The sequence below is a fragment of the Boeremia exigua genome (genome assembly GCF_020726555.1).
Source record: "Boeremia exigua strain MPI-SDFR-AT-0100 chromosome Unknown C7974scaffold_11, whole genome shotgun sequence".
NCBI lineage: Eukaryota > Fungi > Ascomycota > Dothideomycetes > Pleosporales > Didymellaceae > Boeremia > Boeremia exigua.
In genome coordinates this window covers 719,555-744,827 of record NW_025763528.1, presented here as the reverse complement: position 1 = coordinate 744,827, position 25,273 = coordinate 719,555, and the positions used below count along the sequence as shown (strand labels likewise).

At 51.3% G+C, this 25,273-nt stretch overlaps 11 protein-coding genes across 11 annotated transcripts; 5 read left to right on the top strand and 6 right to left on the bottom strand.

Annotated features, from left to right (window-relative positions):
* Positions 1-548: 548 nt before the first annotated feature.
* On the bottom strand, positions 549-1,609 carry C7974DRAFT_46161 (uncharacterized protein). The gene has a single exon (XM_046146173.1). The coding sequence runs from the start codon at positions 1,250-1,252 to the stop codon at positions 794-796; it is 459 nt and encodes a 152-aa protein (XP_045993338.1). The 5' UTR covers positions 1,253-1,609; the 3' UTR covers positions 549-793.
* Positions 1,610-2,752: 1,143 nt separating this feature from the next.
* C7974DRAFT_46466 (uncharacterized protein) lies at positions 2,753-4,790 on the bottom strand. The gene is made up of 2 exons (XM_046146274.1): positions 4,553-4,790; positions 2,753-4,494 (listed from the first exon to the last, which is right to left on the bottom strand). Exon 2 carries the CDS (start codon positions 4,442-4,444, stop codon positions 3,182-3,184), a length of 1,263 nt encoding a protein of 420 aa, XP_045993337.1. The 5' UTR covers positions 4,445-4,494; positions 4,553-4,790; the 3' UTR covers positions 2,753-3,181.
* On the bottom strand, positions 4,782-5,716 carry C7974DRAFT_416661 (DNA-directed RNA polymerase III, subunit Rpc31; the record flags this gene model as incomplete). Its single annotated transcript, XM_046144009.1, has 3 exons — positions 4,782-5,158; positions 5,213-5,477; positions 5,573-5,716. 3 exons carry the CDS (start codon positions 5,714-5,716, stop codon positions 4,782-4,784), a joined length of 786 nt encoding a protein of 261 aa, XP_045993336.1.
* A 170-nt stretch (positions 5,717-5,886) lies between these two features.
* C7974DRAFT_46310 (uncharacterized protein) lies at positions 5,887-8,371 on the top strand. Its single transcript, XM_046146221.1, has 3 exons — positions 5,887-7,211; positions 7,259-7,652; positions 7,699-8,371. The coding sequence occupies exons 1-3, from the start codon at positions 6,313-6,315 to the stop codon at positions 8,266-8,268; spliced, it is 1,863 nt and encodes a 620-aa protein (XP_045993335.1). The 5' UTR covers positions 5,887-6,312; the 3' UTR covers positions 8,269-8,371.
* A 1,261-nt stretch (positions 8,372-9,632) lies between these two features.
* C7974DRAFT_319392 (uncharacterized protein) lies at positions 9,633-11,328 on the bottom strand (the record flags this gene model as incomplete). Its single annotated transcript, XM_046138709.1, has 3 exons — positions 9,633-10,733; positions 10,782-11,117; positions 11,167-11,328. The coding sequence occupies 3 exons, from the start codon at positions 11,326-11,328 to the stop codon at positions 9,633-9,635; spliced, it is 1,599 nt and encodes a 532-aa protein (XP_045993334.1).
* Positions 11,329-13,459: 2,131 nt separating this feature from the next.
* Positions 13,460-14,156, top strand: C7974DRAFT_46129 (uncharacterized protein). The gene is made up of 3 exons (XM_046146164.1): positions 13,460-13,532; positions 13,622-13,833; positions 13,945-14,156. The coding sequence occupies exons 1-3, from the start codon at positions 13,525-13,527 to the stop codon at positions 13,998-14,000; spliced, it is 276 nt and encodes a 91-aa protein (XP_045993333.1). The 5' UTR covers positions 13,460-13,524; the 3' UTR covers positions 14,001-14,156.
* Positions 14,157-14,676: 520 nt separating this feature from the next.
* On the bottom strand, positions 14,677-15,617 carry C7974DRAFT_436524 (superoxide dismutase copper chaperone-like protein; the record flags this gene model as incomplete). The annotated part of the gene is made up of 5 exons (XM_046145139.1): positions 14,677-14,756; positions 14,809-14,872; positions 14,923-15,284; positions 15,337-15,471; positions 15,524-15,617. The coding sequence occupies 5 exons, from the start codon at positions 15,615-15,617 to the stop codon at positions 14,677-14,679; spliced, it is 735 nt and encodes a 244-aa protein (XP_045993332.1).
* Positions 15,618-15,831: 214 nt separating this feature from the next.
* C7974DRAFT_401928 (50S ribosomal protein-like protein L13) lies at positions 15,832-16,729 on the top strand. The gene is made up of 2 exons (XM_046142640.1): positions 15,832-15,974; positions 16,073-16,729. The coding sequence occupies exons 1-2, from the start codon at positions 15,954-15,956 to the stop codon at positions 16,571-16,573; spliced, it is 522 nt and encodes a 173-aa protein (XP_045993331.1). The 5' UTR covers positions 15,832-15,953; the 3' UTR covers positions 16,574-16,729.
* Positions 16,730-16,938: 209 nt separating this feature from the next.
* Positions 16,939-18,124, bottom strand: C7974DRAFT_401923 (3-hydroxyacyl-CoA dehydrogenase). Its single transcript, XM_046142639.1, has 3 exons — positions 17,941-18,124; positions 17,661-17,894; positions 16,939-17,610 (listed from the first exon to the last, which is right to left on the bottom strand). Exons 1-3 carry the CDS (start codon positions 18,067-18,069, stop codon positions 17,014-17,016), a joined length of 960 nt encoding a protein of 319 aa, XP_045993330.1. The 5' UTR covers positions 18,070-18,124; the 3' UTR covers positions 16,939-17,013.
* A 137-nt stretch (positions 18,125-18,261) lies between these two features.
* Positions 18,262-22,136, top strand: C7974DRAFT_401921 (timeless protein-domain-containing protein). The gene is made up of 4 exons (XM_046142638.1): positions 18,262-18,400; positions 18,454-18,685; positions 18,731-20,899; positions 20,944-22,136. Exons 1-4 carry the CDS (start codon positions 18,317-18,319, stop codon positions 21,990-21,992), a joined length of 3,534 nt encoding a protein of 1,177 aa, XP_045993329.1. The 5' UTR covers positions 18,262-18,316; the 3' UTR covers positions 21,993-22,136.
* A 259-nt stretch (positions 22,137-22,395) lies between these two features.
* Positions 22,396-25,240, top strand: C7974DRAFT_442277 (uncharacterized protein; the record flags this gene model as incomplete). Its single annotated transcript, XM_046145401.1, has 4 exons — positions 22,396-22,518; positions 22,630-23,970; positions 24,115-24,537; positions 24,595-25,240. 4 exons carry the CDS (start codon positions 22,396-22,398, stop codon positions 24,901-24,903), a joined length of 2,196 nt encoding a protein of 731 aa, XP_045993328.1. The 3' UTR covers positions 24,904-25,240.
* Between the last annotated feature and the right edge of the window lie 33 nt (positions 25,241-25,273).

The following is a 25,273-nucleotide window of genomic DNA, read 5'->3' as shown; positions in this document are numbered from 1 at the left end:
ACTGCGCCTCGACTCCCAGCTCTGTTTGCTTGCGTCTTCTGTCTCTCGTGCATTCTGTTGCATCATCTTCGCTTCGTGATCTTGTCGCCCTGCGTGCTCACTTCGAGAACTTCGGGGGTGTAGAAGCTTATTGAGCTTGCGTGGTTTATACTTCATGACCGGACTGTTCGGGTCTGCATTTGGGAGTGAGCTACTGTAAGTCACATCGTGCAGCCTCTGATTGACCACTGGGGCAGGCTGGAATTTTTTACCTTGCGCGCAAATGCTCATGTGATCTGCCATCTTCGTGTTCGTAGACGCCATAGTACTAGACCCGAGAGTTAGACTTGTTGAAAGCGTGATATTGTCTGTGCGATTGAGTGATGCGTGGCCTGGTAGGGGACAGGGGTCAAGACAGCGAGATGGCGGAGCTGATGCGAATAGCTGAAGATGAAATTGGAGTTGGTGTGAGGCGTCACCAGAATGATGTGCGTCAGCGGCTGCGTGGATAATCTGACGAATGCGCCTCGTCTGATGCGGCTTACGCGGCGATCATTACCGCAACTGCAACTTCCAAAGCTGGTGCAATTCATTTCACCAAAAGATGCATGAAGAGAAGCAAGAGGTGTAGACACGATCGTATTGAAGCTCTTAAGATCGCCTCAGTCATTCGAGACGAATGCCAGCTAGTACTGGTATCCTGCGCCTCACTTTAACGCCATATTTCGCTTAAAATGCTCACACCTTACAGGACCAGCCTGCCAGAAAACGTGTTCAAAGTGATGCGCCTGTCAGTCACCGTCCCCATGCCCTTTCATTCTTGCTCAGTGTCGTCGGTTCTCAAACCCCTCACAAGCTGGTGACCCATCATCCTGCTAAGCTCTTTCGCATAGTCGTGCACCCTCATGCTGAGTTGCTGTTCCTCGGTCTTGTTTTCGTACTGCTCCTCCGAGTACGGTGGTGGTGCGTCTGTGTAGCGAGCAAATTCAGCTTTGAGCTTCTCGGCAGTCTGTTCGTCCGTGTGGATGGAGTCCTTGCGTTCTTGTGACCCATCGGTGTCCGATGTGGAAGGATCTGAAGACGTTCGTTGTTGTGTTGAAGCAGTCGAAGAGGTAGCAGTGGAAGCCATGGTGTGAGACGGTTGTCTACTCGGGACAAGTGACGGAGGCGAGTGGAAGTCTGCTGCTTTTGTGACTGAAGATGCAGAGTCGTGGCGAGAAGCACTTGAGGATTGCTCTTCTACCTCAACATTAACTTCAGGGTAGTGGTCCATTATGATGTGATAGCTCCACTCTGAGGTCACAGGTTCGAGGCGAATCGCTTGTAAAGCAAGGCAGGACACCGCGGAGTGAACGTTATGATAGTCGTGATGGTCGTGATAGAACTTTACAAGATGTGTCGTTACGACGTAGGATTTATTGGTTGGCTGAAATGCCCGGTCTGAAGACGATCAAGGGTAAGTTGTGGCGAACTAGCACCATGGCATTTAAGCAGTTGCCTGTGCCTGATCAAACAAACGGGTTATCCTGCAAGACATGTGTTATTTTGAGACGTCATCGCAACGGTGCAACGCTGTTCAGCCCGTGCCGTGCGTTGGGGAATCGGTCCGCATTTGGCAATGATGTGTGGCTGCTTTCCTGATTGCGCTCAGGGTCTGACGAGGCCGTGAAATTGAGTGGGCTGATTGTTGCCTTCCACGGTCACAGAGGCAAGCTGAGACGAACGCGTACGGAGCGTGGCAGCGTTGAGCTTGTCGTTTGCGGGGGACAGCTGCGCGGAGTACTGGATGGCAAAAAGAGGCTGGGAAATGTGCTGGACCAACACCAGTGACATCATACCAGTGCTACGTGCTGCGCAGCATCGCGATGGTGGCTTGGAAGATAATGCGAGTTGACGGAAGCGATAAAGCCAGGCATAGATTTGTGTAGCAGAGGATATACAAAAGAAAGCCAGATAAGTGGATGATCAACGCTGATGATGGACGTTGCTCATCTCATTACAGGAGACGATCTTCTCATCCACCCTTTGAACGTCCCTACAAACCCCCGCGGGTTCCTCTTTGCTTTGTACCGTTCAACTTCTGTTGGTGCATTGAAATTCTTGCTGAGGTGTCTGAGTTCTGGCTGAGGATCAGAATGCAAGACTGGCCTGTCCCTTGGCGAATTTGACGTCGTGGAGGGTAGTGGGTCTTCCTTAAAGCCGGCTGTGAACTTCCGATCGCCTACGTCGTGATCAGCCATGCTCCACGCTATATTGCGAACCATGCGCTGACTCTGCTGCTGATCTTGTAATGCAGCTCCCACTTGTCCCAATTGCTTCTTTTTGAAGTTAGCCTTGGTGGTCATGTACTCCTCAATGCTCGCCTTGTCATACGATGGCACAGAATCAGGACTCTTACATCTATACTCATGTTGACGGTCGAATAGTGCGATTCGGTATTTGAACCCCTCTTGACGGTGGCCTTCCGGTATTCATATTTCTAAACTCGAACGAGATGCCACCAATCAATCGATCATGTCACGTCACGAGTGTTTACTCTTACCAGTCAGATCCTGTGAGAATACAACCCGACCGCTTATGCGTCTAAGCCTTGCAAGTACGGTGATTGTGGTTTCTTGGCTGGTCTAATGTTCACTTAGACTTACCCTGCGAGGGTGACCGGCTCGACAAGGCCCGCGGCGACGGGATCACGGGACGATGCAGGGTCCTGATGAGTGAGATCTGCACAAGGCCATACACGCAAGATTTGTGATCGGCAATACACCGAGCCATATAAGGCACTTCGATTTACAAGACGGTGTAAGGCGAGAGGGGATTGTCGACGCTTGTCTACGAAGGCTGTCGTGGCTTGCTGCTGCGGCAGCTTCAGGCAACCAGCTAAATGTACAGCCTCGTCATGTTGTCACGCAGTATCACCGTGCACACAATCACGGCCGAGCGAGTGAACTGGATTCGGTAAGCATTATATGACGTTCTCTTCGGGAAATTCTATGCAGACCGCAAATGTTTTGCTTTCATCTATATCTCTAGAAGAAAGAACTACGTCACGCACCCTTGAGGAAGCTTACACAGAAGTCGCATAGTTCGTTGATGTTGGTACGCGTCAGGCATCTGATTCGCCGTCTTCCCCATGGACCAAGGTCCTAGAACTGATGCACACTCAATGATCAGACCTTGACTCCTTGGCCATTTCCCTCTTTCTCTATTCTTCCTCGATTTCGTGTGTAACACAAGTGCTCAATTTCGAACGCCTCTCTCTACATCTCTTTAAACGCTCATTACGACGCATCCTAGTGCCGTTTAACTCATATCTCGACTGCGGACAATACTTCCCCTCCCAATAATGGTTCTGTGCTTTTGTTGTCGCAACCTTTTCTTTGAACGCCTGCTTATGACGATCTTTTTCGATCCGAATCCTGAATACGAGTGCGTATCGCTCGCTTGGACTTGCCATATCATACAGAAGTGCGCTCTTGTAGCGGCCATGAAGCTCCGGTGGCACTTCGAGACCATGATTTTGAAGCCATTCGGAGAAATAGCGCGGCAAACCTTCGTCTTCTCCCCCCTCTTCCTCTTCTTCGTCACTCTCTAACCCAGTTACAAGCACGTAAGTTCTGAGTGAAAAGAGAGAAAGAGATTGAACATCGTTTGCGCGCCAGATCTGCACACCGTTCAGGAAGTTCGCTCCTTTGGGTTGCCTTTGGTGAAAGTCGACACAGTCGGTATTCGCGGAAATAAAGCGAGCCACGATACCGACGAGAGGCGCGAACATCTCTACCACAGCATCAAGGATGAATCCTCTTTCAACCTGCCGTGCGGCTTCTATAAAGCGCGAAGATCCTGGCTGCCCCATTTCATATCGATATTGGCATAGCGAATTGAGTACCTCCTTCTCATTGAAAGGTTTTGATCTTCTTGCTTTGATCCGTGCGTTTACGTCAAGGTGATTGGAGGCGAATGTGGCATGGAATGCCGCGACGTATCCGAAAAGCTTGGAGAGGTCGCTTGCAGTCTGAATACGTAGATGCTTGGAATTACGAGGAGTGTGTAGGCTGAGCTCCCTCCATAAAGCATGGTCTTCGCTTGCGTCTTGCGGTTTCCACGGGGATCCCGTGATCCACAGAAGCACAGAACAAGGTTGGTTCCGAAACCTGATTATGTTCAAGCTCTCACCGCTGAGCTCGCATGTATAACCAAGTAGGTTTAGAATCGTAACTGCGGCGGAAGTAGGTTGGTCGAGTAGTGGAAGGAAGGATAGTCGGCGAGGCCGTGGATTCGACACAGCATTCTGACCAAGCGCTGCGCTGTAACGGCCCACCCAAAATTGAAAGTAAAGATCATGGTCGGCGCGGAGTTCTGGGAAATGCTGCGGGTCTTCCCCATGCTCCGTGAGATACTTGGCGTAATTCTTTAAGTTCGTCTTCTGAAGCTGTTCAGCCAAGACGTTCGATGTCTTTCCAGCCATTTCATCTTCAGCTTTGGAATCAGGTTCCCAGTGCGTTCTGGTAGACTAAGCTGATAAGTGTTGTTAGTGAGACTAGAAAGTATTATGGGCTGATAGAAGATCAGTTACCAAATGAACGGAAGTTTTAAGGATAAAGCAGTAGATGAGCTACTGCAACTTAGTATTTCGCCACGATTCAAAGTGCCAATGCTGGTTGGAGACTGAGCTTCAGGGTTCTGTAGACCAGTTTGGGAGCCGAACCAAATAACTTGTATAAACGGGGTATCCATTCGACCAACGCCGACAATGCGATTCGCAAAACGCCTGAAATGAACGCTGATTACATGCTCACTGCTCTTCATTCATACGTGTTCTCATATGGATCAGCGTCGTCAATATCTTCATCTTCTCCGTTGTCGAAGTATTGCTCCGCGTTGTAGTCATCGTCCGATTCTTCTGAGTCGCTCGATGCAGCAGACCACTTGTCGTCCTCGTCGATAGCGTCTGGCTTGTCGTCGTCTTGTTCCGCGTCCTCGTCGTCGTCTTCATCGTCCTCTTCCTCAGCGCGCGCCTCAGCTTCGTTGGTGCGACCTTCCTCAAACTTGATCATACGCTCGATTTGAGAGACAGCGTTGATTTTGGTAACGCCAAGGGTTCTACGTTTCTTTGACAAGTTCCCATCTGCTCTTGTACCATCGAGCGTAAGGCGCAATTCCGCGGGAAACAATTCTGTAACTATTTCGTGTTCATGAGTACAGGTCTCCAGTCAGGCGGCTGCACCCTACTTACCGTAAGGCCTCTCGTCAAGTTTGGGCAACCTTCTTCTAACCTTCAGATACTTCGCTGAGTATGTTTGATTGTCGGTGAACGGGTTGAACAGCGAAGCTTCGGTGGGCGCGGGCTCGCTGGCCTTCCTCTTCAGGCCGTTCTTCATACCGTCGTTCAAGATGGTGTAGAACGGTCCTTCATGTATACGATCGCGCACTTGCAGGAAGTGTTGTACTATTTTGGACTCGTCGGTGGTCGGTGGAGGCGCTTGTGGAGGAGGAGCTTCCTGTCATGATCTTAGTCCTTGTCCGATCCAAATCTTGCAGTGCATCGGTGTAGATTCAAGCATGTGAATGCGCGCAAGGTATGGTATTTGCCTACGGGAAAGCGCTCAGCAGGGCCCTTCTGTATTTCCAGCCCTGACAGGTCCCAGTTCAGCTCGGTGCCGGCAATCGTTACTGTGCCAGATCGCGGATTGAAAGCTCCGCGCGCACCACCGCGCCCTCCTCGACCGGCTGGCGGCATGCTCCTTTACGCGTGATCGCCCGGGTTTCGCCTTAGTAACACGCTCAGTTGAATCGTATCTGGTACCGCGGCGTCTGGGTCTGTCCCGTGGGTGCGATGTCGTGATGGTGTACAAGGCCGAGTCAGAAATTATTTGATGCAGCTACAGCCAACGGCGGCTCAAGTGGGGCACCCTAGTTAACATGCTCCCCTCCCTCCTCCATGCTGGCCACCACTCACTGCATTTAGCAAAGCAAGAAGTTGCGGCATATCCATCAGATTTTCCTACGGCGATCATAGCCTCAAAGTGGCTGTTCGATTGTAGCGGACGCTGCCGGAACCTACTGCAAAGTATCACAAGCTTTGCGCCACTGGAGCTGACATCGACGTCGACGTCAATAACACTCTCACCGTGTACTCTTGCACCGAAGTCCAAGACAAGTAGACATACGCGAGAGGGGTTGAGAACGCGTCAATTTGTGCCGACGCGCGTGATCACCTGAGCTCAAACTGGAACCTTCTGTACGCCGGTGACTGTTGTCGACCTCGCCCCACCACATAGCACACACTGAAAGCACTCTGCATCTTCAGTAACCAGCTCCCTGTTCGTTTCAATCATGACGACAGCTCCTGCCGTTTTTGGGGACTTAGCAGTACATCTACAGGCTGTTGAGCGTGATCCAGCAACCCAGCTCGACACAGAGCTACTCGAGCAGTGTGAACTGTTCACAAGCACACCTGAGTACCGCAGCCAGATATGGAAATCAACGCAACCGCTGTTCCTTCAGATTGCAGCCTTGTTGCCACAGCTTCAGCAAGACCCGTCGCCTCTTGTCCACTTCATTGTCAAGCTGGCATCACCCTACCGCTTCGAAGATATCAAAGATGTGGATTTTGAGATCGCACTGGACCTACAAGCGACGCCATTCCATGGCCTTATTTTGTCCTTACTGGAAAAGGCGGCCGTGAGTAGTGTTGATACGCAGGCGCTTGCAAATCGACCCGCTGTTGTTGCTTCTATTGTTCGGTTGTGGCTTTGCACACAGGATACAGGTGTCGCCACTCAAGCTGAGAACTTACTCGTGTCACTACTGGAAGCCTCTGAGAACGAACCGCTTTCGATCAGTGGCGAAGACACCGGACACAGTCATGGCACAGGGCCAATGTGGCGGCGATTATTCAACGACCAAGACATTCGCTCCCTATACTACTATCATACATCCCTGAAGAATCTTTCTTCTCCACCTCTACCTTCATTGCATAAGCGCGATAAGACAATAGCACAAGCACGATTACTGTCGTGGCTACCGCGAGTCGGCACGTTGCATTGGGACGCACTCATCACTCCACATACCATGGATGTGGAGCGTGAGGTTGGCTTGAGTGACAATCAGGGTCTCCTACACTATGCCGCAATGAAGATGGTTGATACTGAAGATGACATGCTCATGTACATGACACTCATCAACTTCTTCAGTGAATTAATCACCACAGTCAGAACAACCCCACATCTTACGTACGTCCAGTACTCTATCTACTCCGACTACCACTGACGTTGGGTAGACACTACGATTCCAGTTTCTCGCTAGACTTTCTTCGAGAGCAAGGCATCCATAAGCAACTCATCGAATTTCATACTGCAGACAATCCCGGATTGGAGCACGCGTTCTTGAGCAACCGAACAGCAAAGTACATCAGCGACTACGCATCTAACTATCCCGAGAACTTTGAGAAGAGCCCGGAGATGCCAACAATACGAGATTATGTTCACCGCAACATCCGGAAGTGTGAGGCAAGCGACCTCAACATCATTGCTTCAATGCCACGATCAACCCTTGTACCGCGTCGAGGCTCAAGCTTCGCATGGAGCGACTGTGTGATTCTCGACATGCCAATCACGCGGACCAACCAGGACGCGCTGAAGACATTAGCGACCATCTTCCATGGACCGCTGAAGGTAGGCTGTCGAGATCTAATTGCCACTGTGGACTAATACAATGCAGGACGAGATTACATTTCCCCAAGTTGAGACGATAGGTTCAGACGTGAAGCGCAAGCAAAATGAATCTGCATTCGCTCGCCTTCTTACGGCGCTGTTCATCAGCAAGAAGTCGAACGCATTTTCCGATTTGATCAGTCACTCCGAGACTGTTGCAATGAAAGAAAACGCTCTCGCAGCTCTTGCTCTCCTACGCGCTCTTGTCACCGCATCCTGGTCTTCTGAACCGATTCAGGATGTTGCTGCGAGCGACCCCGTGTACGCTCAGCTCAGTAACTTCCCCAAGACTGGTCTTGACCTCATTCTTGACCCCAGCATCAGTGGAGGTGTGCTTCCTGCGCTGCTGAAGCCGGCTACTTCGTACTCGAATCTAGTCGGCGGTAGAGGGGATGCCGAAGATGCAGCTTACCAGGTTGCAATGGCAAAGTTTGATGTGTTGAAGGCGCTAGGACGAAAACTTGAAGAGAACGGCGGACGTGAGGATGTGCTGTCTATGGTGAAGAGAAGGGTCAATGAAGGGCCTTGGGGCGTTTCGGGAACTGTAGGAAGTAGAATCGGGACGCTGGAGCTCTAGATATGGTTACGACATAGAGCTATCGCAATGATATTTACAAAGTAGTTTGGAGCGGGACATTCGGGCACCATCTTCAGGCTGAAGATCACTCGACCATTCCAAATGCGTTCCACGTAAGCTTAAAATCGAAGCATCCATTGTGTTGACCAAACTATGCCCCTTCAAAGATAAGAGAAGCTTCCCTTCAAGCCTTTGATTACCAGCTATGACACCATGCTTTCTGCGAGATCACTTACAGGGTAGAGGAACCATGCAGGTGCACTGCGGTTCAGCCCAACGAAAAGCAGCAGAATCGTCAAAGCCAATTTACTTTTTCCTGACTGTATGTCTGAGCATGTCGTTCTTGAGGCTGACCGTTCGGATGTCCCAGCTGGCACTGCCTACCTAGCCCCAAGCCCAAGTCCGAGACACCACTCCCAGACCCAAGACATGTCCAAGTCCATCAACTCCGTGACAGAAGCTTAGCCTGCGCTCGGCATCGCCTACCCATCTCCTACCGTTCTCCTACACGAGCGTCAGGATCACGCCGGCATCTGAAACAGGTACCAGACACCGACGTCGATCCTTGCCGCGGTTGTCCGAATTTCCCACGCTGTGGTGCACTGCTCATTCGAGTGTTGTTTGCTACCCGAAACCGTACTGAGGTGCGCATGTCATCGCAAGTGAGGCTATCTTGGCACAGGTCATGTTGTGAAGTTGGCGACGTGGCGGCGGCCGCACCAGTGTGTCTGCGAGAGACGCGTTGCCCGGGTTTTTCCGGTCGTATTGCGGATTATCTTGCGTGCTTCCAAAGGTTCCAAGGTCGCCTACGAAGATGTGGAGCACGTGATGTGGCGCCCAGTGCACTGCGGGTCTGCGGCGTGGTCCTGTAGCTGAACGCGTAATAGTGGATGAAGCGAATGTGCTTTCTGTGGACTCACTGTAAGCGCTCGCGGCGGTATTAGTATTCGGCAATTCTAAGCTTACGCAGTGTGAACGCACTATTGATGCAGTCGCCATAATACAATTATAGATGCACTAATGTGCAGTAGATTTTAATCACAGGGCGAGTAGAAGTACGTTTGTTTGGAGGGATATGTATATGCTTCGTGAATTATAGGCTTCAAAATAATCAACAGTCCTGCTGTGAAAGAGTGATAAGAACACTAGACGAGCATTGCGCTCGCTAACATTACAGCGGAGTTGAAAGTGTCGGCGACTCAATATGCTATGTATACATCGCTACTACAAGCCGTCACCGAGAAGAAGAGGGGTAATTGAAGATCAAAAATGCGCAGCGTCCCAATAAGGACGGGGATGTCGTGTCGTGCGTTGCTTTAAGCTGGGGTATCTCTAGTCTATACTTCTCGAATCCAGACCTGGTATCAGTTAGTAGGTAATTCAAAGTATTGCAGCATGAATATAAAACTTACCTCCATCTTTGGACTCTCGCCAGTCCTCCTGGCGCCGTCCCTCGCGGAGTCGATGGCCATATCCAAATCGTCTTGGTCGGCCATAGTGATCATGTCACCGTCGTCCTTGATCTCGACCTTGAAATTCTGTCTCATGCCAAACTTCTCTCTAATCGATTGAGAGAATTCGCGCATTGTCATGTCTGCGGTAACGAAGACGTAGCGTGTATCGTTACCATGAACCTTGACCCGGATCTTGCCGGCAACTCCGCGCGCACCGCCGCTACCGCCAGATTTTGTTGACCGCGCAGGCGAGCGCCTTCGGGATTTGCTGTTGCGAGACATCATCTCGAACTCGGCGTCATCCAAATCACTTCCATCGTAGTCATCCTCGTCTTCCTCTTCGATATACGCGGGTCGCCTCGACCCGCCTTGCCTCGAACCACGACCGTATTGACCGCGGCTAGTTCGAGACTGATATGAGTCGTAGATATCATCATTGTATTCATCGATAATATCCTCTTCTGAACCACGGCGGCGCGGCTTCTCGCGGGGTCTGTTGCGCATGGACTCAGACCTGTTTGGTGGTGGGCGTTCAGACGCGGAGCGCTGTGTTGGCTGGCGACGTGGTTCTTCGTTTCTTTGCTCAAAAGCAGCTCTTCCAAGATTCAACGGTTGCGGTTTAGGTCCACCACCACGCACAGACTGTGCTCGGCTCATTGGTTCGTTGCTACTACTGCCCTTTGAGCCCCTACCATCGCCCTCCGGAGGTGGTGTGGGTGGGAACATGTTACGGTTCATAGGTGGTTCGGACTGCTGGCGTGCTCTGCTCTGAAGTTCCGGCTTAACCAGGTTGGTCGCAGCGAATGACAGCTTCTCCTCCGGCCTGTCATCTGTAGCAGTGTTGCCCATCTTCTTGATCTCTGCTCCAGCAAATCCAGTGAATGCGTTGTTGCGGTCTGAAGCGGCGACCAGGCGAGCCTTTCCGAGGTAGTCCTTTGTCTTCAGGTTCTTGACTTTAGCTTCATTGGGGCGATAGACAATGCCAACTGGAATAGAAAACACCGTGTAACCCTAGACTTGTTAGTTCATCGCAGTCACAAGCTTTCCGAGTCATAGTACCTCAGCCTCCTCCCTGATGGCCTCATCAATCACATCGTGATCCGGCACAACCTTCTCCTTGGCCGCAAACGACAGATCTTGGAGACCAGCGTCTCTTTGCTGTAGGTAGATGTAGCAAAGACCACGGTTGAAGAGAACCTCGCACGAGTAGAGTTTGAACTTGAGGCCCAGCTGTTCGTAATCGATGTTGTTGTTGCCACGCAGGTACAAGAGGGTGTCGTTGAAGTTGGCGAGTGCTTCCTCGAAATCGCCCATCAAGAAGTTAGAAACACCCTGTTGGAAGTATGCGACAGCGAGATACTGGTCCAGACGCACAGCGCGCTGGTAGCAGTCGACCTGTAGTTGTCAGCATGCGCGTGCCCTCTACACAACGGCTGGTACTCACGGCTTTCTCATGCTCCCCGAGCGTCGCATGGATCACACCACAGTTGAACAAGATCTTGGATGTGTCGGAAATCTGATCGAAGACTTTCAGAGACTCGTCAAACTCGTTGTTGTCGTAGCTGGCGAGGGCTGCCACCCAGGTCTCAATTTCCTTTTCGTTCATCAGCAATTGCGTCGGAGGGAACGCCGGAACGATCCAGCAGGAAGGTGCGCACCTGCTTCAGAGACATGACGAATATGTTCTGTGTACTATTTACCCGGCAGTATGGTGTCGTCAAGCCTCAACGCGTTGCCACTTTTACTACTCCACGGTTGAGGCGGGGTAGCGTTCCGATCGAATGCGACCGAGTTTGTCGTCTTCTCTCCAGTCCAAGGATAGCCGCCGGGGCTTCCAGTAATGCGCGACGTCGATATTAGGCACAGTAAGTGTGCGCTTCGGATATTATAGTCGAGGTATGGTCGAGCTGGGCGGCGGTGTCGCGGGGGTTGCACGAGCAAGGCAGGCGCAGGTATTAAGGGACACTCCGGACGGTCTGAGGAGAGAGGAGGCTTCGAGGGTAGTTCAGCAGGACGAGCAGGGACACGGTGGGAAGTGGACGGGCGGCTGCAGGCTCACACAGGTGGGGAGACCAACTCTGAGTCGCAGCGCGTCTGGAATCCATCTTGGCCGGCTCGTCGTACGCCTCGCTGATTGGATCCCTGCATCGTGAACGCCGACATCCACGGCGGCTAGGAGACTTGACACCAACCCATTCAAGGCATGACACCACCGCCATCTGATTTTCTCATTAACTTAGCAGCTCCTGGCAGCGCTTCCTCCAATTCTCAGGCCCTCTCTCCGCCAGGCGACAGCAGCGCAGCGACGCGGCCATCTCTCGGACTTGGACGCGGTCTTCAGCGCGTTTGAGGTCTGTTACATGGCAACCTTGTCACTGAGACATCCACGTGACGCTGCTGCTCGCTACCCACTTAACAAGAAAGTTCAGGTTTTCAGGCATAAACGCATGAATTCCTGAGGTTCCCCAGAGTCCGTGAACGGTTTGAGCCTAGACTTCGAGGTGTCATCCTGCCGGGACACGGCAGTCCCAAGACCACTGTGTCATTTGACAGAGCCGCAGCCCTTCTTGGCGACTCCGTGATTTCCACTCCGCGCAAGACGTCACAATCAAGATGCACGTGGGGATCGTGACATTTGGCGACTTCGACTAACTGAAGCTTGCTTGCGTGGCTATTCGACAGCAGCTACACACCGCTTATCGAAAGCCAATTACCTACCGACGTCGCAAGTGGGTCAGAAAGTCCAGTCCCGTGCAGTGAAAGCATTGGTTCAGACATACTCTTCTGAGTTTGCCAGTCACAGTACTCGAACGATGACCGACCATGTGGCCCCGGTGCTGCACAGGAACATTTGAGACCTACTTTTGCTTTTCCTCTTTCATCATTTGCCGTCGTGCAGATATGTCTAACGGCGTATGTTGCATGCTGTTTCCGAGTCCACTACTAGATTCGGCTTTGGTGTTTGCCGCAGCTGATTGATGCACTTATCTACAGGTCGACTTCCAGCTGAGCTGGGGCTTCCCACTCGACCTAATCAATAACTGCTTGGCCCTCTCATTGCCGCCACCAGCATCGCTTGGCTTGTACCTGTTGCACGCTCAGAGCCTGATTGGTTGCATAAAGTCCATCTAACTACTACCTGCATCTGTCCATATCGATACCCGTCCTTACCATCGTGCCCATTCCCACAACCCACAACAAAGCATAGAGTAATATCCTCCAGTCATAGATCCTACCTCGTACTTCAGCTTCCATACCAAGAAAATCTCGCTAGGAAAGAGGCGGTTTCTGTCTCCGTGCGTATCTTTTACCGACATCTTGTTGAAGTAGAAGGGAACTCAGTGGAGCAACCCAGACAAAGCTAAAACATTTCGATCGCTCGAATAATAAGATGAGTCCCTGTGATGTTCGCTGTAAATATGTTGATTGGTCTCATCTGCAGGATTTCAGAAGGTGTATCAGTTACTACTCAATCCATGAAGTCGGCGATAGTTGTGTGGTAGCGTCACGCCTCGTACCAAGCAGATTGTGAGTGAGGCACGCGTGTGGGGTTGGTATGAACAAGGCTTCTGGGGGTTGATTCTCATACAAGTTGTGACTGTGGTGTGTACGAGGTAAAAGTACGAGGGTAATCGGCGGGAGGATCTGTCGATCACACTGGGCTCCCGCATTCGGGTCAACGCCTTCAGCGTTATTGTTAGGTGGCGGCTACAGCAATAGTACACCATGGTCTCCAGGCGAAATTGACAATATTTAGCCTACAAACCCCTTCATTCCCAATTGAGGGGGAAGTATAGGAAGCATGAGTTGGTGAGCCCTTCACGTTTTCGCCTGCCGATCTGTCCTCCCCCGGCCATGGCTTCGTCGCATGTTCACTGTCTAACAACTGTTTCCACTAGCGCCTGTTTTACTGGTACTGTACGCCCAATTTGCCAAGTTCTCATTGGTGTGTGGCATTTCCTGGTCTTCCGGACAGGACAGGCTCTCGGCCAGCCCAGTCGCTTTCCAGTTCAGCAGATGCGTGTAGCTCAACAACTTACGTTCGGCGCTTCCGTTGTTTCTGTTCTGCGTCAGCGTACTTCTTACCTTTGCCTGACAAACAGACTTCCGTGTACGTCAACAACACTTTCATTTGAGATCCTGCACCGCTTCGTTTCTGTTTCCCACAAAATTGGTGCTCTGAAAACCATACTGGTTGTTACTGTCTTTGATGCTTCAACAGATATGCCGAACCAGCGCCTGTTAAGACTCACTGAGCATGGTGTCTCTTGTTTTTAAAGATGCGGACGAATTCTGCCGGTATTGGTATTTTAGGAGCCGCCATAGAGTACAGCATTGAGGTTGAGGGGAAGCTTATGATGTCCACTAAGCCGTGTATCACTTTCTAATGTTGGAAAACACTCGTTGTCAACAGCATATTGCGGTGGTGAGATTAGCATCCCCCTCTGTACTTATAGTGCCATAATGCCCTTGATGGGTGGACGCTGAGTATACCTACAGTGTTACGGACCATGCAGCCCTAGTAATTGAAAGGTCCATTCAGATGTGAAAGTAAACTGTCATGTAAATTGTCTCGCTCATTGCAGGATTTGGATGTTCCGGAGGATGCTGCAGGAAAACCCGAAGGCATGAAAGCTGGGTTCCAACCTCTGTAGGTGTTTTAAAAAATTGCAGGTTTTCGGTTCGGATTCCAATCTTGTCTCTAGCGGACTTTCCTGGCATCATAACTGAGGAGCATAGGGGGTAGGTAGTTTGAGTGGAAACGCGGCGTTGAGCTGTCAACGACCTCAAATGACTCGACGAATGGGATGACATTCGTATGTGTTGGTGTTACGCGAATTAATCAGGGACCGGAAACGGAGGTTCACCATTGAACTCTAAGTGAACGAAGTTCGAAATTGGCTCTGAGGAGTACCCGGGAATCATGTTTCATTAAACCTTAGCAGTCCGATGTTCACAACATACCACGATCGCGCTGCTCCTCCCTCTCTTGCCAAACTGTCTTTCCTGAACAGGAACATACTGTTTTATCGTCTACAGAATATGTTAGTCTGTGCAATTTTCAAACAAATCTATCACCACTTACTATCCCATACGCCAGCGCTGCGTGCAATAACACCGACTAATGTGTCTGGGTCATTCTTGTCGAACTAAGATGCGTTAATAATAGCAAAGAGGAAATGCATGTACTTCAACTTGCCTTTCCATCCTGCTGTCTTGCAACAACAATGCTTCTTCCAATCATCTCCCAGATGTGAATTGGCCTATCCAGGAAGACAGAGCCAATACCACCCTTCCCTACCTCGACAGTGCCGAAGGCACCTCGGCTTGGCTTGCCTTCGCCCTTAGCCTTCAATGCTTCCCAGATACCGCCCGTTGATTCCGGACCTTCAGATATATCACCTGCTTCGCGAACGGTGGCATGATAAGTACCAGGTGATAATCCTCGAATACTCAGATCGATGATAGTCATGCACGGTGCTACTTCGACCATACGGACGAGTCCCCGAACCTTATTCTCGATGTGAGGGGCATGTGACTCCAGGATGCAAACAGCAGCGCCTGACAGAAATTAGTGGGCAGCACACGCATTGATGCGGTGGGTTGAACTTGCTGTTCGACTTTCCGGATCCACGAAGAATAGCATCTCGCCCACTGGCTTGCAGCGCATCAACAATTGCGGAAGGCGCTGCTGTGCCTTCAATAGAAACAAGCTGTTCTTTAAGGTTGGCGGTGATCTTGTTGATACCTGTGTTCAGTCAGGCGGATGACATGCACAGGGCTCGACCGAGCGCTCGTACCACTCAAGTTGCTGAGAGACCCTTCAATGTCTTTGATGCAAGCCTCGCAGGTCATAGGCACCGCAAATGTTGTTTCGAATGCCGGTACAGCCATTGTAAAATCTATAAGTTTGCTTGTAATGTGGTGTACGGAGTGTGCTTCAAGTTGCGTGATCGATGTGTTTCTGTCCCCACGTTCGCTTTGAAATGCGATGGTCGGCCCGCACCTGGACCATCCGCCCGAACAGCGAGATCTGATAACTGAAAGTCACGTGCTCAATGCGCGCTGGAAATTGTAGAATGCCAAGCATCGCAGTACCCAACATCACGATTACCCCAGCGAACGGTACGCCCGCATTCACTCGTTCCCTGTCCATTCTTAATCGGAGGACCGATCGCGCCTTAGAGACCTTTGAGGGAAGAGAGTTCAGGCCGCAGGCATTCTTCGAACATGTCTCAAGTAGTAGGCAAGGTACGTTCACCAGAGGACCTCCGCATTCGCAGATACCCTGCAGAGGGTTCTCTAGCTGGTCCATATTTGGATGTCATTCATACTGACAAAGACAAAAGACGCGCCTTGCGTACGCTCGCTCATGGCATCTCATTGACATCGGTGCCGACTCACGAGCCCTCGGGCGCGTCGCCTCCGCAATCGCATTGACTCTGATGGGCAAGCACAAGCCGATCTTCGACCCCTCAACCGACTGCGGTGACTACGTAGTTGCTGTTGACTGCGCCAACCTGCACACAACCGGCAAGAAGCGCTTCCAAAAGCTGTACCGGACACACACTTCGCGCCCCGGCTCGCTGAAGGAGATCAACATGGATCGCATGATGGCTAAGTGGGGAGGGGGCGAGGTTTTGAGGAAGGCGGTCAGCGGTATGCTGCCAAAGAACAGACTGAGGAAGGAGAGGCTGGCCAGGCTGAAGACGTTCGAGGGCCAGGCGCATCCTTATGGGGAGAATGTGTTGAAGGTTTCGAATGGTGGAGGACAGAGTATTGCCGAGCTGCCTGAAGTCAAGAAGGCATTTGAAGGGATAAAAGAGGCTGCGCAAGGCCCAGCATCGTAGCAGGTTGGAAGTGGGAAGGGTTTGTGAGGTTGTGGAATGGAAGGAGTTGATCTGTAAGATCTGTGTATACCAGAAGCAGCTTCTCATGGACACGGCGTTCAGTGCTGTTTCAGCATCTATTGTAGCATATATCAAGACCAGTTTTTTTGACAAGAAGGTGTGCGTGCAAGTTTGGCCATACATCGGTGGCGCTGAATAATTATCTCCAACGCATGCCCGCCCATGTTGGCAGGATATGCATACGCTCAAGCTGAAGCTCGCTGAGGATCTTCTCCAGGTGAAGGAGGTCTCCATACTCGGCCACATTTAACTCTTCTCCACAATCCATCTTCAACAAGATCGTTGAGCTGTATAGCGAATCCGTGTTCTTCGAAATCTAGGATTGCATTCTTTTGCAGAGCCATCTATCTACTTTCATCATCACGGGTACTAAGTATCTTCTAGTAATCGTAGAAACCCTTTCCACTCTTCTTGCCCAACCACCCTGCGTCCACCATCTTCTTTAACAAGACTGCGGGCCTGTACTTTGAATCGCCAGTATCGTTGTACAGGACTTGCATGATTGCCAAACATGTGTCGATGCCAATGAAGTCAGCAAGCTGCAATGGGCCCATTGGGACGTTTGTGCCGTTCTTCATGATGCTATCAATATCCTCCTTCTTCCCTACACCAGTCTCCAAACAGATGATGGCCTCGTTGATATACGGCATAAGGATGCGGTTTGCGAGGAAGCCTGGAGAGTCGGCTGACTGCGAAGCAATCTTGCCCATCTTCTCACAGAAGGCGATCGCGGTATCAATGGTGTCTTGGGAAGTCTGAAGGCCGGTGATAATCTCAACGCCTTTCTGAATAGGGACGGGGTTCATAAAGTGTGTGCTGATCACACGAGAGGAGGCAGACAGGTCGGTGGGATCCTTAGATGTGCTGGCAGCGATCTTTGTAATCGAAATAGAGGATGTGTTGGTTGCGAGAATAGCGTGAGGCGGACAGATCTGAGCTAGCTGCCAGAAAATCTTGCTCTTCAGGTCTGGGATCTCCTGTAGACTGTGAGTGCCTTCTGCGGACTGTGCTTGCAGAGTAGACCTACGGGAACGGCCTCAATGACGAAGTCGACATCTGAGAGATCCTCAAGTTGTGTGCTGGTGGTGAGTCTTCCGCGAGCGGTATCTGCATCTTCCTGTGACAATCTTCCCTTTCCAACGTCCTTTGCGAGCAGCTTCTCGGCAAATTTGAGGCCCTTATCGATCGAGGCTTGTGAGCTGTCAATCAGCTTGACGGGCACTTTAGCTCTCTGCGCTGCCACGAGGGCTATTCCGAGACCCTGTTATCGTCAATTGATGGCCATCAGAATGCTCCAATGTACTCGCCATTTGGCCAGCTCCAATGACACCAAGCTTCCTCACTTCGGCGGCCGCGCCAACTGAACGTGTGGAGCTGAAGGCACGGCATTGCTGCCTTGCCGAACGAGCGACATGTCTTGAAGCTGCGGGAATCATCTTGTCGTCTGAAGAGATTTGTCTTGGAAGCAAAACGTGTGAGATTCAAACAGCATGTGAACTGCTGCAGGCTCTCGGCTTAAGGCGCGTGGCTAACCGAGGCATGACCTCAGCGGAGAGCGTTCCGCTCCGCAGCCTTGCCTTGGCGGATCAGCATCCTATGGCTGGCCGCTGGACCACTTTACGCGTCGCGCTAGACGCGTCGAGAGATCGTGGGACAGTGGGCAGTCGGTTCACAATCACCACAATGGCCCAAACGACGTTGGACGAATGGGCGAGAGACCCAGTAGACCCAGAGATCCGCGCTCATGTCTACAGTCTCATTACTGCTGTTAGTCTTCGCAATATCATGTTAGCATGTTCTATGTTCGCTAACGCGCGCAGCTTGGTGGTATTGGCGACGATGGCACCTACGCGCTGGGAGATGACGCGTTAGTCTGTCTAAAAGATCTGCGAAAATGGCTGAAGTTCGCCGATGGGCAGTTGAATCGTCGTGATGTGGCACGATGTATGGCTGAGGCAAACCTGGTGAAGGGAGACCTGTTGGAGATACTCGCCAAAGTCTCACCTCGAGTACTCGAACAACCGCTGAAGCACAAGCTGGCAGTCGCCACATGTAATTATACCCATAACAGTGCTTTCTGTATATTGACAGTGACAGTGGAACTCCTCGTGCCGTTGACCTGGCCTTTCGAAATCGACCCCGTCGAAGCGACCGTAAACCACCATCGCCATGGACCCTACGTCCAGCTAGCCCAGATTGGATATAAGCGTGCCATCCTCCAATTCGATCGAGATCGTACCCTCCAAACCGCTGTCAAGGTTGCCTTGCCCTCTATGGCAATATCCCTACGCGAGAGGTCACCACGAGACGAGGGCATAATTCGCATCGCCCTATACTTCATACGCAACATCGCTATGCTTTCTCCCCCGAGCAGCGTACCTATGGATATTGATGAAGCGGAGGTGTCTCGATCGACAACGATTGATACCTTCCAAGAGCAGGACATCTTCCAAGTCCTTCTCAGTATGTCATCGAGCATCGGAGAGGACTTTGTTGCGCAGGATGTAGTGCTGTTAGAAATTCTTTTCTTCTTGCTAAAGGGCGTCGATCCAGAGAAGCTGTTTCTAGAAGATAAGAGACTTAACAGCAAAAATGCCAATGAGCTGAAGGAATTGATGCAGAAAGAGAAAGCGATGCTGGCTGGATACGCACGCAACGCACCAACACGTCATAATCGGTTTGGCACTATGATCTGGCTGAAACAAGAAGATGAAAAAGTTACCACTGTCTCCGGTCAAGACGTACTTGGCAAGGCTCAGGCCACTCTGGACAAGATGGATCAAACGAAGAAGTGGAACAAACCTAGGCAGGCAGGGCGCAAGACAGACTTGGAGCTAGAGAGAGAAGAGTTCGACCTGCCAGTCGCACTGAGCACGTCTGCACGTACTCATATCAAGGCCTTCGTTGAAGAATTTCTTGACTCATCTTTCAACCCACTGTTCCAGCACTTGAGGAAGGCCATTGAGCGCGAGACCGAACGTGTAGAGACGCGGCACTCGCGCCAATTCTTCTATCTTGTTTCATGGTTTCTTCGAGCAGAGTGTGCAAGGCGGCGAACTATCAAAGAGAGAATTGCTGAGTCTAAGAGCTCTGCGGCTCTTGCCGCAGAAGACGAAAGCTATGGCCTGATCGCTGAAGTTATGAACCAGGAGACGTTCATCCTGCTAAATCGCTTCATGCAGAAGAGTCAAGACGAGAAAGCATGGCAAGATCTCAATGCGGGCATGAAGTGCTTTACCCAAATTCTTCTCACCGTGCACGAGATGTCGGAATCTCGATTGGAAGATGACCAAGAGATCGCAGAGAACATTCAGAACCGTATCTTCTACGAGGAATCTACCCACGATCGTGTTGTCATGATCTTGCGATCGTACAAAGATCAGGGGTTTGGGTACCTTGATGCTGTCACCGAACTTTCACACGTGTTCTTGCGCATGCTTGAGCGGTACGCAAAACAGAATGTTGACATGCAGATCAAATCGAAGCGACGAGCTCGCAAGATTCAAAAGAAGCACGCTCAAGCAGAGGGAGTCGAGGGCGAAGAAGAGGGCCATGTCTCAGAGAATGACGACTTGCAACAGGCTCAAAAGACAGTCACTGAGCGCAAGTTCGACTTCAACCGTTTTGCTGCCAAGTTTGTCAATCAGAGTAGCGTCAACACCTTCGTCGCATTTACTCGGTACTTCACTGATCTAGACTCTGAGCAACTAAAGCGTTCGCATCGGTTTTTCCACCGTGTTGCATACAAAATGGAACTGGGCGTCTTGCTGTGCCGAGTCGATATTATCCATCTCTTCAACAAAATGATGAAGGGAACACGCGGCCTTGACCCTGAATCACCAGTCTACAAGGAATGGGAAGACTTCATCAGGCACTTCTTCAGACAGGTAGTCAAAAGAGTGGAGGAGAGACCAGAACTGATAGTTGAGATGTTGTTCAGCAAGATTCCCCAGACACTGTACTTCCTCGAACATGGTCACGATCGCGAAGTGTTCACACGCGCACCTCGCCCACCTGCTGAGTTGGTCGTCAAACCTGGCATGGAGAGGCCTGAGCAGATTGCTGTTGCAGTAGGCATACTCGTCAACCAGCAGAAGTCGGATGCTTTGCGTTGGGTTCGAGACGTTCTCACGTCAGCCATTGATGAACGCAAATCGTGGGAAGTTGCAGATCAGGCCCGCAAAGATCTGGTAGCGGCCGAAGTGGCTGCTGGCGACGTGGCCCCCGCAAGCACTGGTTCCGAGGAGCACTCGCCACCTTCGATTCGTAGGTACATCCCATGACTTGTCTGCTCATTACTAACGTTTCAGTCGTTAAACACGACACTGCAGAACGCAAGGCTGCCATGTTCAAGGACAACAAGCTCCGCCTCCTTATGACCCTCGTAGGCTTTATGAGGTTAGGTGCGCACGACGATCCTGATGCTTCGTGGGTCATCCCATCGTCACTCTCGTCAGTCGACCTCCAAGAAGCAATTGATTTCATTCGCAAGTTCGAATTCGATCCGCCGATATACGAGAACGGTAAAGGACCCGAACAATTTCTCCAGAGCACGGCAGCAGCAGCCCGCCGATCGATTCGTCGGGCTGAATTTGACGACGACTCAGATGGCATTGATGACCCTACAGAAGACCGTGGGGGGTACGTGGGCAACGAGCCTACTGTGAGGAGGCCTGACGGCGAAAGGAAGAAGCTCCAGCGACGCAGACGAGATCGTACACCCGTTGAATTAGACGATGAGGAGCGCGAAGCCCGAGCCAGACTGCGACGGCAGAAAGAGCTTGAAAAGCAAGCGAAGATCATCAGTGAGGAATTGGTGAATGACTCAGACGAAGAGTGGGATGCAGATAAAGACGCTAAGTTCTTCGCACGTGAGCTAGCATTGCGGGAGGAGACCATGAGACAGTTCAAGAGTGCACTTGTTATCGGTACTGTTGAGCCTGCCGTGTCCAAGGAGGCACTTTCCAAGAAGAGGAAGGCCGAGGACACTTCGAAGAAGAGCAAAAGACGAAAGTCTCCACCAAAGCGCAAAGCTGGTCCGTTTGATGACAGTGACGACGGCGACGATCTGGGCGGTGCTGGCAGTGACAGTAGTCGTGCGATGTCAGCGGAAGAGGGGGATGTTCTGAGTGACGCTGGAACGGAGAAAGAGGCTGCAGACACGCCATTATCTTCACAACATGCAGGAAGCAAAGACGACGGGCCACATACATCGGCAGCAGCGACGTCGTCCGGGAATAAAGATGTCGCTATGGTAAACAATGATGACGACGACGACGATGATGACGTGCCTGTGCTTCGCAGGCCTGCAGCACGGAACACAAGGGCTGGCTTTATCGTTGACAGCGACTCGGAATGAGACGAACGATTTAAGTTTCTTGTATGAGGAGCAATGAGCATAGCATCGTATGGCGTTTCGGGTTTGTAGCTTTCACATTCGTATACCCTCTGGTTCGCAGTAGCCTTTCAAGTCAGCATTCGTCTATCAAAAGTTCGTGAGATATCTTCGAGTGTGAATATGCTCTTGGCGTTGTTCGACTTCCAATTTCCCTTCCCACTGTTGGCGTCTTTGTTTGTCATGTTACTTGCGCGTAGCTCAGACGTTTCACGGTGAAGGTGTCTTGCTGGTGACGTCGTGCCTTCTGTTCGAGTGGCTGGATTGTTCTTTCCGTCTCTGAATCTTCACTCCACATCCACCCGAACGACAATTGCACGATGTAAGAAGCCCATCCCCCGCATACTCTTTGCACTACATTACTGCCATGCTAAATTCTCCAGACCGCCAGCGTAAGTTTGAGCTACTGCGTGCTCACTGGGAGGCTGCTGAGGTTGGCGAGCAACGAGCAGATATGGTGGGCAGGAGGGAAAAACAGGCACTCCATCGTGTCCTCAACAAGGAAGCCCAGTCCAACCCGGGGAGCAAGTTTCGCAGGAAGCTCAGCAATGGCCTTGCGTTCATATCGCTCACGCAACGAAAGAATGCGCCCGCGCGCCAGCAACCGAGCAACGCACCACTGGGTATGAATGCGCCCGGCACCAACAACATTACTACCGAAGTTGCAAGCCAGGACGTTCTACTTTCACCTCAGGCCGACTCTATATCAGTAACGACCTCCAGTGACCCACCTGCACCTCCGCAAGACGTTCACACGAGTGAAGATCTCGACACTTCCACACATCTAGCTCGATCGGGGACATTTAGCTACTTACCACGTCCTACGAAGGCGAACAGTGCCACGCAGCCCGTCACCGAGCTGGACGAGCCCAAGGCAACGATGCAAGACACAGTCATGACCGACTCAAGCTCTCTTTCACCAACGAGAATTCCAACACCAAGCCTTCCACGTTCGAAGCGTCGAGTCTCTAGTCCACGGCAACACCTGCCTATTAATCCATCACTCCAGCCTAAGACCACAGCAAACCGTCGGTCACTCACAGAGGCCGTCAAAGATTCGCCGTTAAAGTCAGCGGTTCGCTCACAAACAACCTCAAACCTCGTGAAGACGACCAACACGCTCAATTCAGCAAGCTATCTAGCGCCGAGAAGAACAGAACTGAAAAGATACTTCGCTTCTTCTGCACGGCAACAGCCTGTGCTCGCAGAAAACATGCCGACCAACAAGCGAGTAGCGCAACGGCGGTCCCATATGCAGGATGGACCAGTCAAGCGAGAAAGTTTGGCAATGCCTTCTGCTGTGTCCAGCAGAAGATCGATTGGACCACTTACGCCGCTTGCACAACACAAGCGTGCAAGCCTTGCACCGTCTAGCAGCACCAAACACTCAAGCTTGCACCTCTCACAGGAGCCAGTGACTGTCATACGTTCCAAGAATGTGAAAAAGGAACCGTATGAACTAGATGCCGCTCTTCCTCTAGTAGGAATGTCTGCAGTGCAGTCTCAGTCCAACCACTTGACGAGCTCGCCGACGCCGACTCTTTCTACAGTCAACCTCACACTTCCACCTCTGGTAGATGTTAGTGATGACACACAAAGAAGAACACTCGGGACGTCAAACGGACTGGGCGGTGTTTGGAGATCCTCCAAGATCTTTGCTACTGCAAACCATCAGGTGAGAAGGCTCCCCCGTGCTTCCACCTATCATTACTTTGGAAGACATTCGAACGTGCCTCCTGTGCCTGCCATTCCGGATCAATATAAGGAGCCATCAATTTCCAATTTCACTCAGCCTTTGCCACAGCATTCCCTCTCAACATCATCCTCAAAGTGGCACCACCGTATCCCAATGGCTTCAGATAATTCCGAGACCTCGAGCAAATCTTTGCTATCTGAGATAGCTACAGCCCAGAGATCTACAGAGGCTGCATCACTAAAGTCTGTCTCGACTCTGAAGTCAGGGTATGCATTTGAGTCTGTGGAAGATAGGCACAAAGAACACCATATCACTAAAGCGCACGACCTGTCTCCCGTCTGTCAGAAAACCTCTACATCCACAGAAGACGCCCTTGGGGGTGGTCTCCAGAGTACAGCATCATCAAACTCTTCGAGCGACCTTCAAGCGTTGCCTCCAATGCCGACGAAGCTCCATCTCAAACGCACGAGGAGATCGATCTCATCATCACACCCGCCCCGGCTGGCTGCAGAATTGCAGACCCAACGCCACTGGAACACATCTGACACGTTTTACCCAGACAATGCTGACGACGCAACTCATCTACAGGTCAAAGATTACATGCCACCGTTATACTGGGCAGGCCGGTTCCAGTCTCGATTTGACCGCTGGCGCACAGAGGCGATGGTAGCAATGCTCCATCCCGAGGTTAAAAGTGAAGATGAAGGACTCTTAGGACAATGCAGCCTAGACGAAGAGAAAAAGGCCACGATCCTAATCTTTATGCAACTCAGAGATCTTTGTGCTACTGCTCAAGCAGGAGACAGTCTTCACGTACTCTCGGCCCTTATCTTTCACGCTCCCTGAGGCACATTACTGACATGTGGGCAGGAATTCGAGTACAGATACCGGAAGGATCACAAGCTTCTCGATACTAAATTCGATCTTCCACCATCACTACGTAAGCCCGAGGAATCGACCCCTAAAGGACCTATTGGCCGCGCTGTGCGAAAACTGACGCCTCGAAAGGCTAGCTTTGCCAACTTGTTCAAGGGCAAAGGCTGGAACAAAACCGATGATCTGAAGGCAGAGATGCCTGGACACGTACGTGAGCTCCAGGAGATAGAGGGCTTGTCTACGAGCCACGAAGATGTAGACTCAGATAGCTACGGCTCCAGCACTCAGCTACATGCTCTTTGAGATCGCCAAATCTCCGAACGCCTCGCGAAAGTCGATGATACGCGGACGTGATGTATATGCTCGCTCTAGGGCGGGATGCGCAAGCTGGATGAGTGACGGACTCATGGCACTCTCAAGGCGATTCTTGGAACTGCATGGGCTCAACAAGGCACCTATATCTTCATGCAGATATTCAGAGATCAAGAGCAATTTCACTACCACATTCCATCCAGACAGTACTCGTCCGGGCGTTCCTGGCCAGCGAAAGGAAATATCCATAAGGCGGCATGTCATCTCATTGAATCAATGTCATTAGATTTGTGGTGTCGTGGCGACTCTATCTTGTAGTACATGCGCAGCATCATGCGCGTGTTTCCCACCCATACATCCG

Excerpts from the sequence above, each read along its gene's own strand:
- C7974DRAFT_46466 (XM_046146274.1), bottom strand. The coding sequence starts at position 4,444 with ATGGCTGGAAAGACATCGAACGTCTTGGCTGAACAGCTTCAGAAGACG.
- C7974DRAFT_401921 (XM_046142638.1), top strand. The coding sequence starts at position 18,317 with ATGGCCCAAACGACGTTGGACGAATGGGCGAGAGACCCAGTAGACCCA. Across the intron at positions 18,686-18,730 it reads CAAGCTGGCAGTCGCCACAT|TGGAACTCCTCGTGCCGTTG; the intron begins GTAATTATACCC and ends TGACAGTGACAG. Across the intron at positions 20,900-20,943 it reads GCACTCGCCACCTTCGATTC|TCGTTAAACACGACACTGCA; the intron begins GTAGGTACATCC and ends CTAACGTTTCAG.
- C7974DRAFT_46129 (XM_046146164.1), top strand. Across the intron at positions 13,834-13,944 it reads CCTGACAAACAGACTTCCGT|ATATGCCGAACCAGCGCCTG; the intron begins GTACGTCAACAA and ends ATGCTTCAACAG.
- C7974DRAFT_401928 (XM_046142640.1), top strand. The coding sequence starts at position 15,954 with ATGTCTCAAGTAGTAGGCAAG. Across the intron at positions 15,975-16,072 it reads TGTCTCAAGTAGTAGGCAAG|ACGCGCCTTGCGTACGCTCG; the intron begins GTACGTTCACCA and ends CAAAGACAAAAG.
- C7974DRAFT_46161 (XM_046146173.1), bottom strand. The coding sequence starts at position 1,252 with ATGGACCACTACCCTGAAGTTAATGTTGAGGTAGAAGAGCAATCCTCA.
- C7974DRAFT_401923 (XM_046142639.1), bottom strand. The coding sequence starts at position 18,069 with ATGATTCCCGCAGCTTCAAGACATGTCGCTCGTTCGGCAAGGCAGCAA. Across the intron at positions 17,895-17,940 it reads TCATTGGAGCTGGCCAAATG|GGTCTCGGAATAGCCCTCGT; the intron begins GCGAGTACATTG and ends TGACGATAACAG. Across the intron at positions 17,611-17,660 it reads TCGTCATTGAGGCCGTTCCC|GAGATCCCAGACCTGAAGAG; the intron begins GTAGGTCTACTC and ends CACAGTCTACAG.
- C7974DRAFT_46310 (XM_046146221.1), top strand. The coding sequence starts at position 6,313 with ATGACGACAGCTCCTGCCGTTTTTGGGGACTTAGCAGTACATCTACAG. Across the intron at positions 7,212-7,258 it reads AGAACAACCCCACATCTTAC|ACACTACGATTCCAGTTTCT; the intron begins GTACGTCCAGTA and ends GACGTTGGGTAG. Across the intron at positions 7,653-7,698 it reads TCTTCCATGGACCGCTGAAG|GACGAGATTACATTTCCCCA; the intron begins GTAGGCTGTCGA and ends AATACAATGCAG.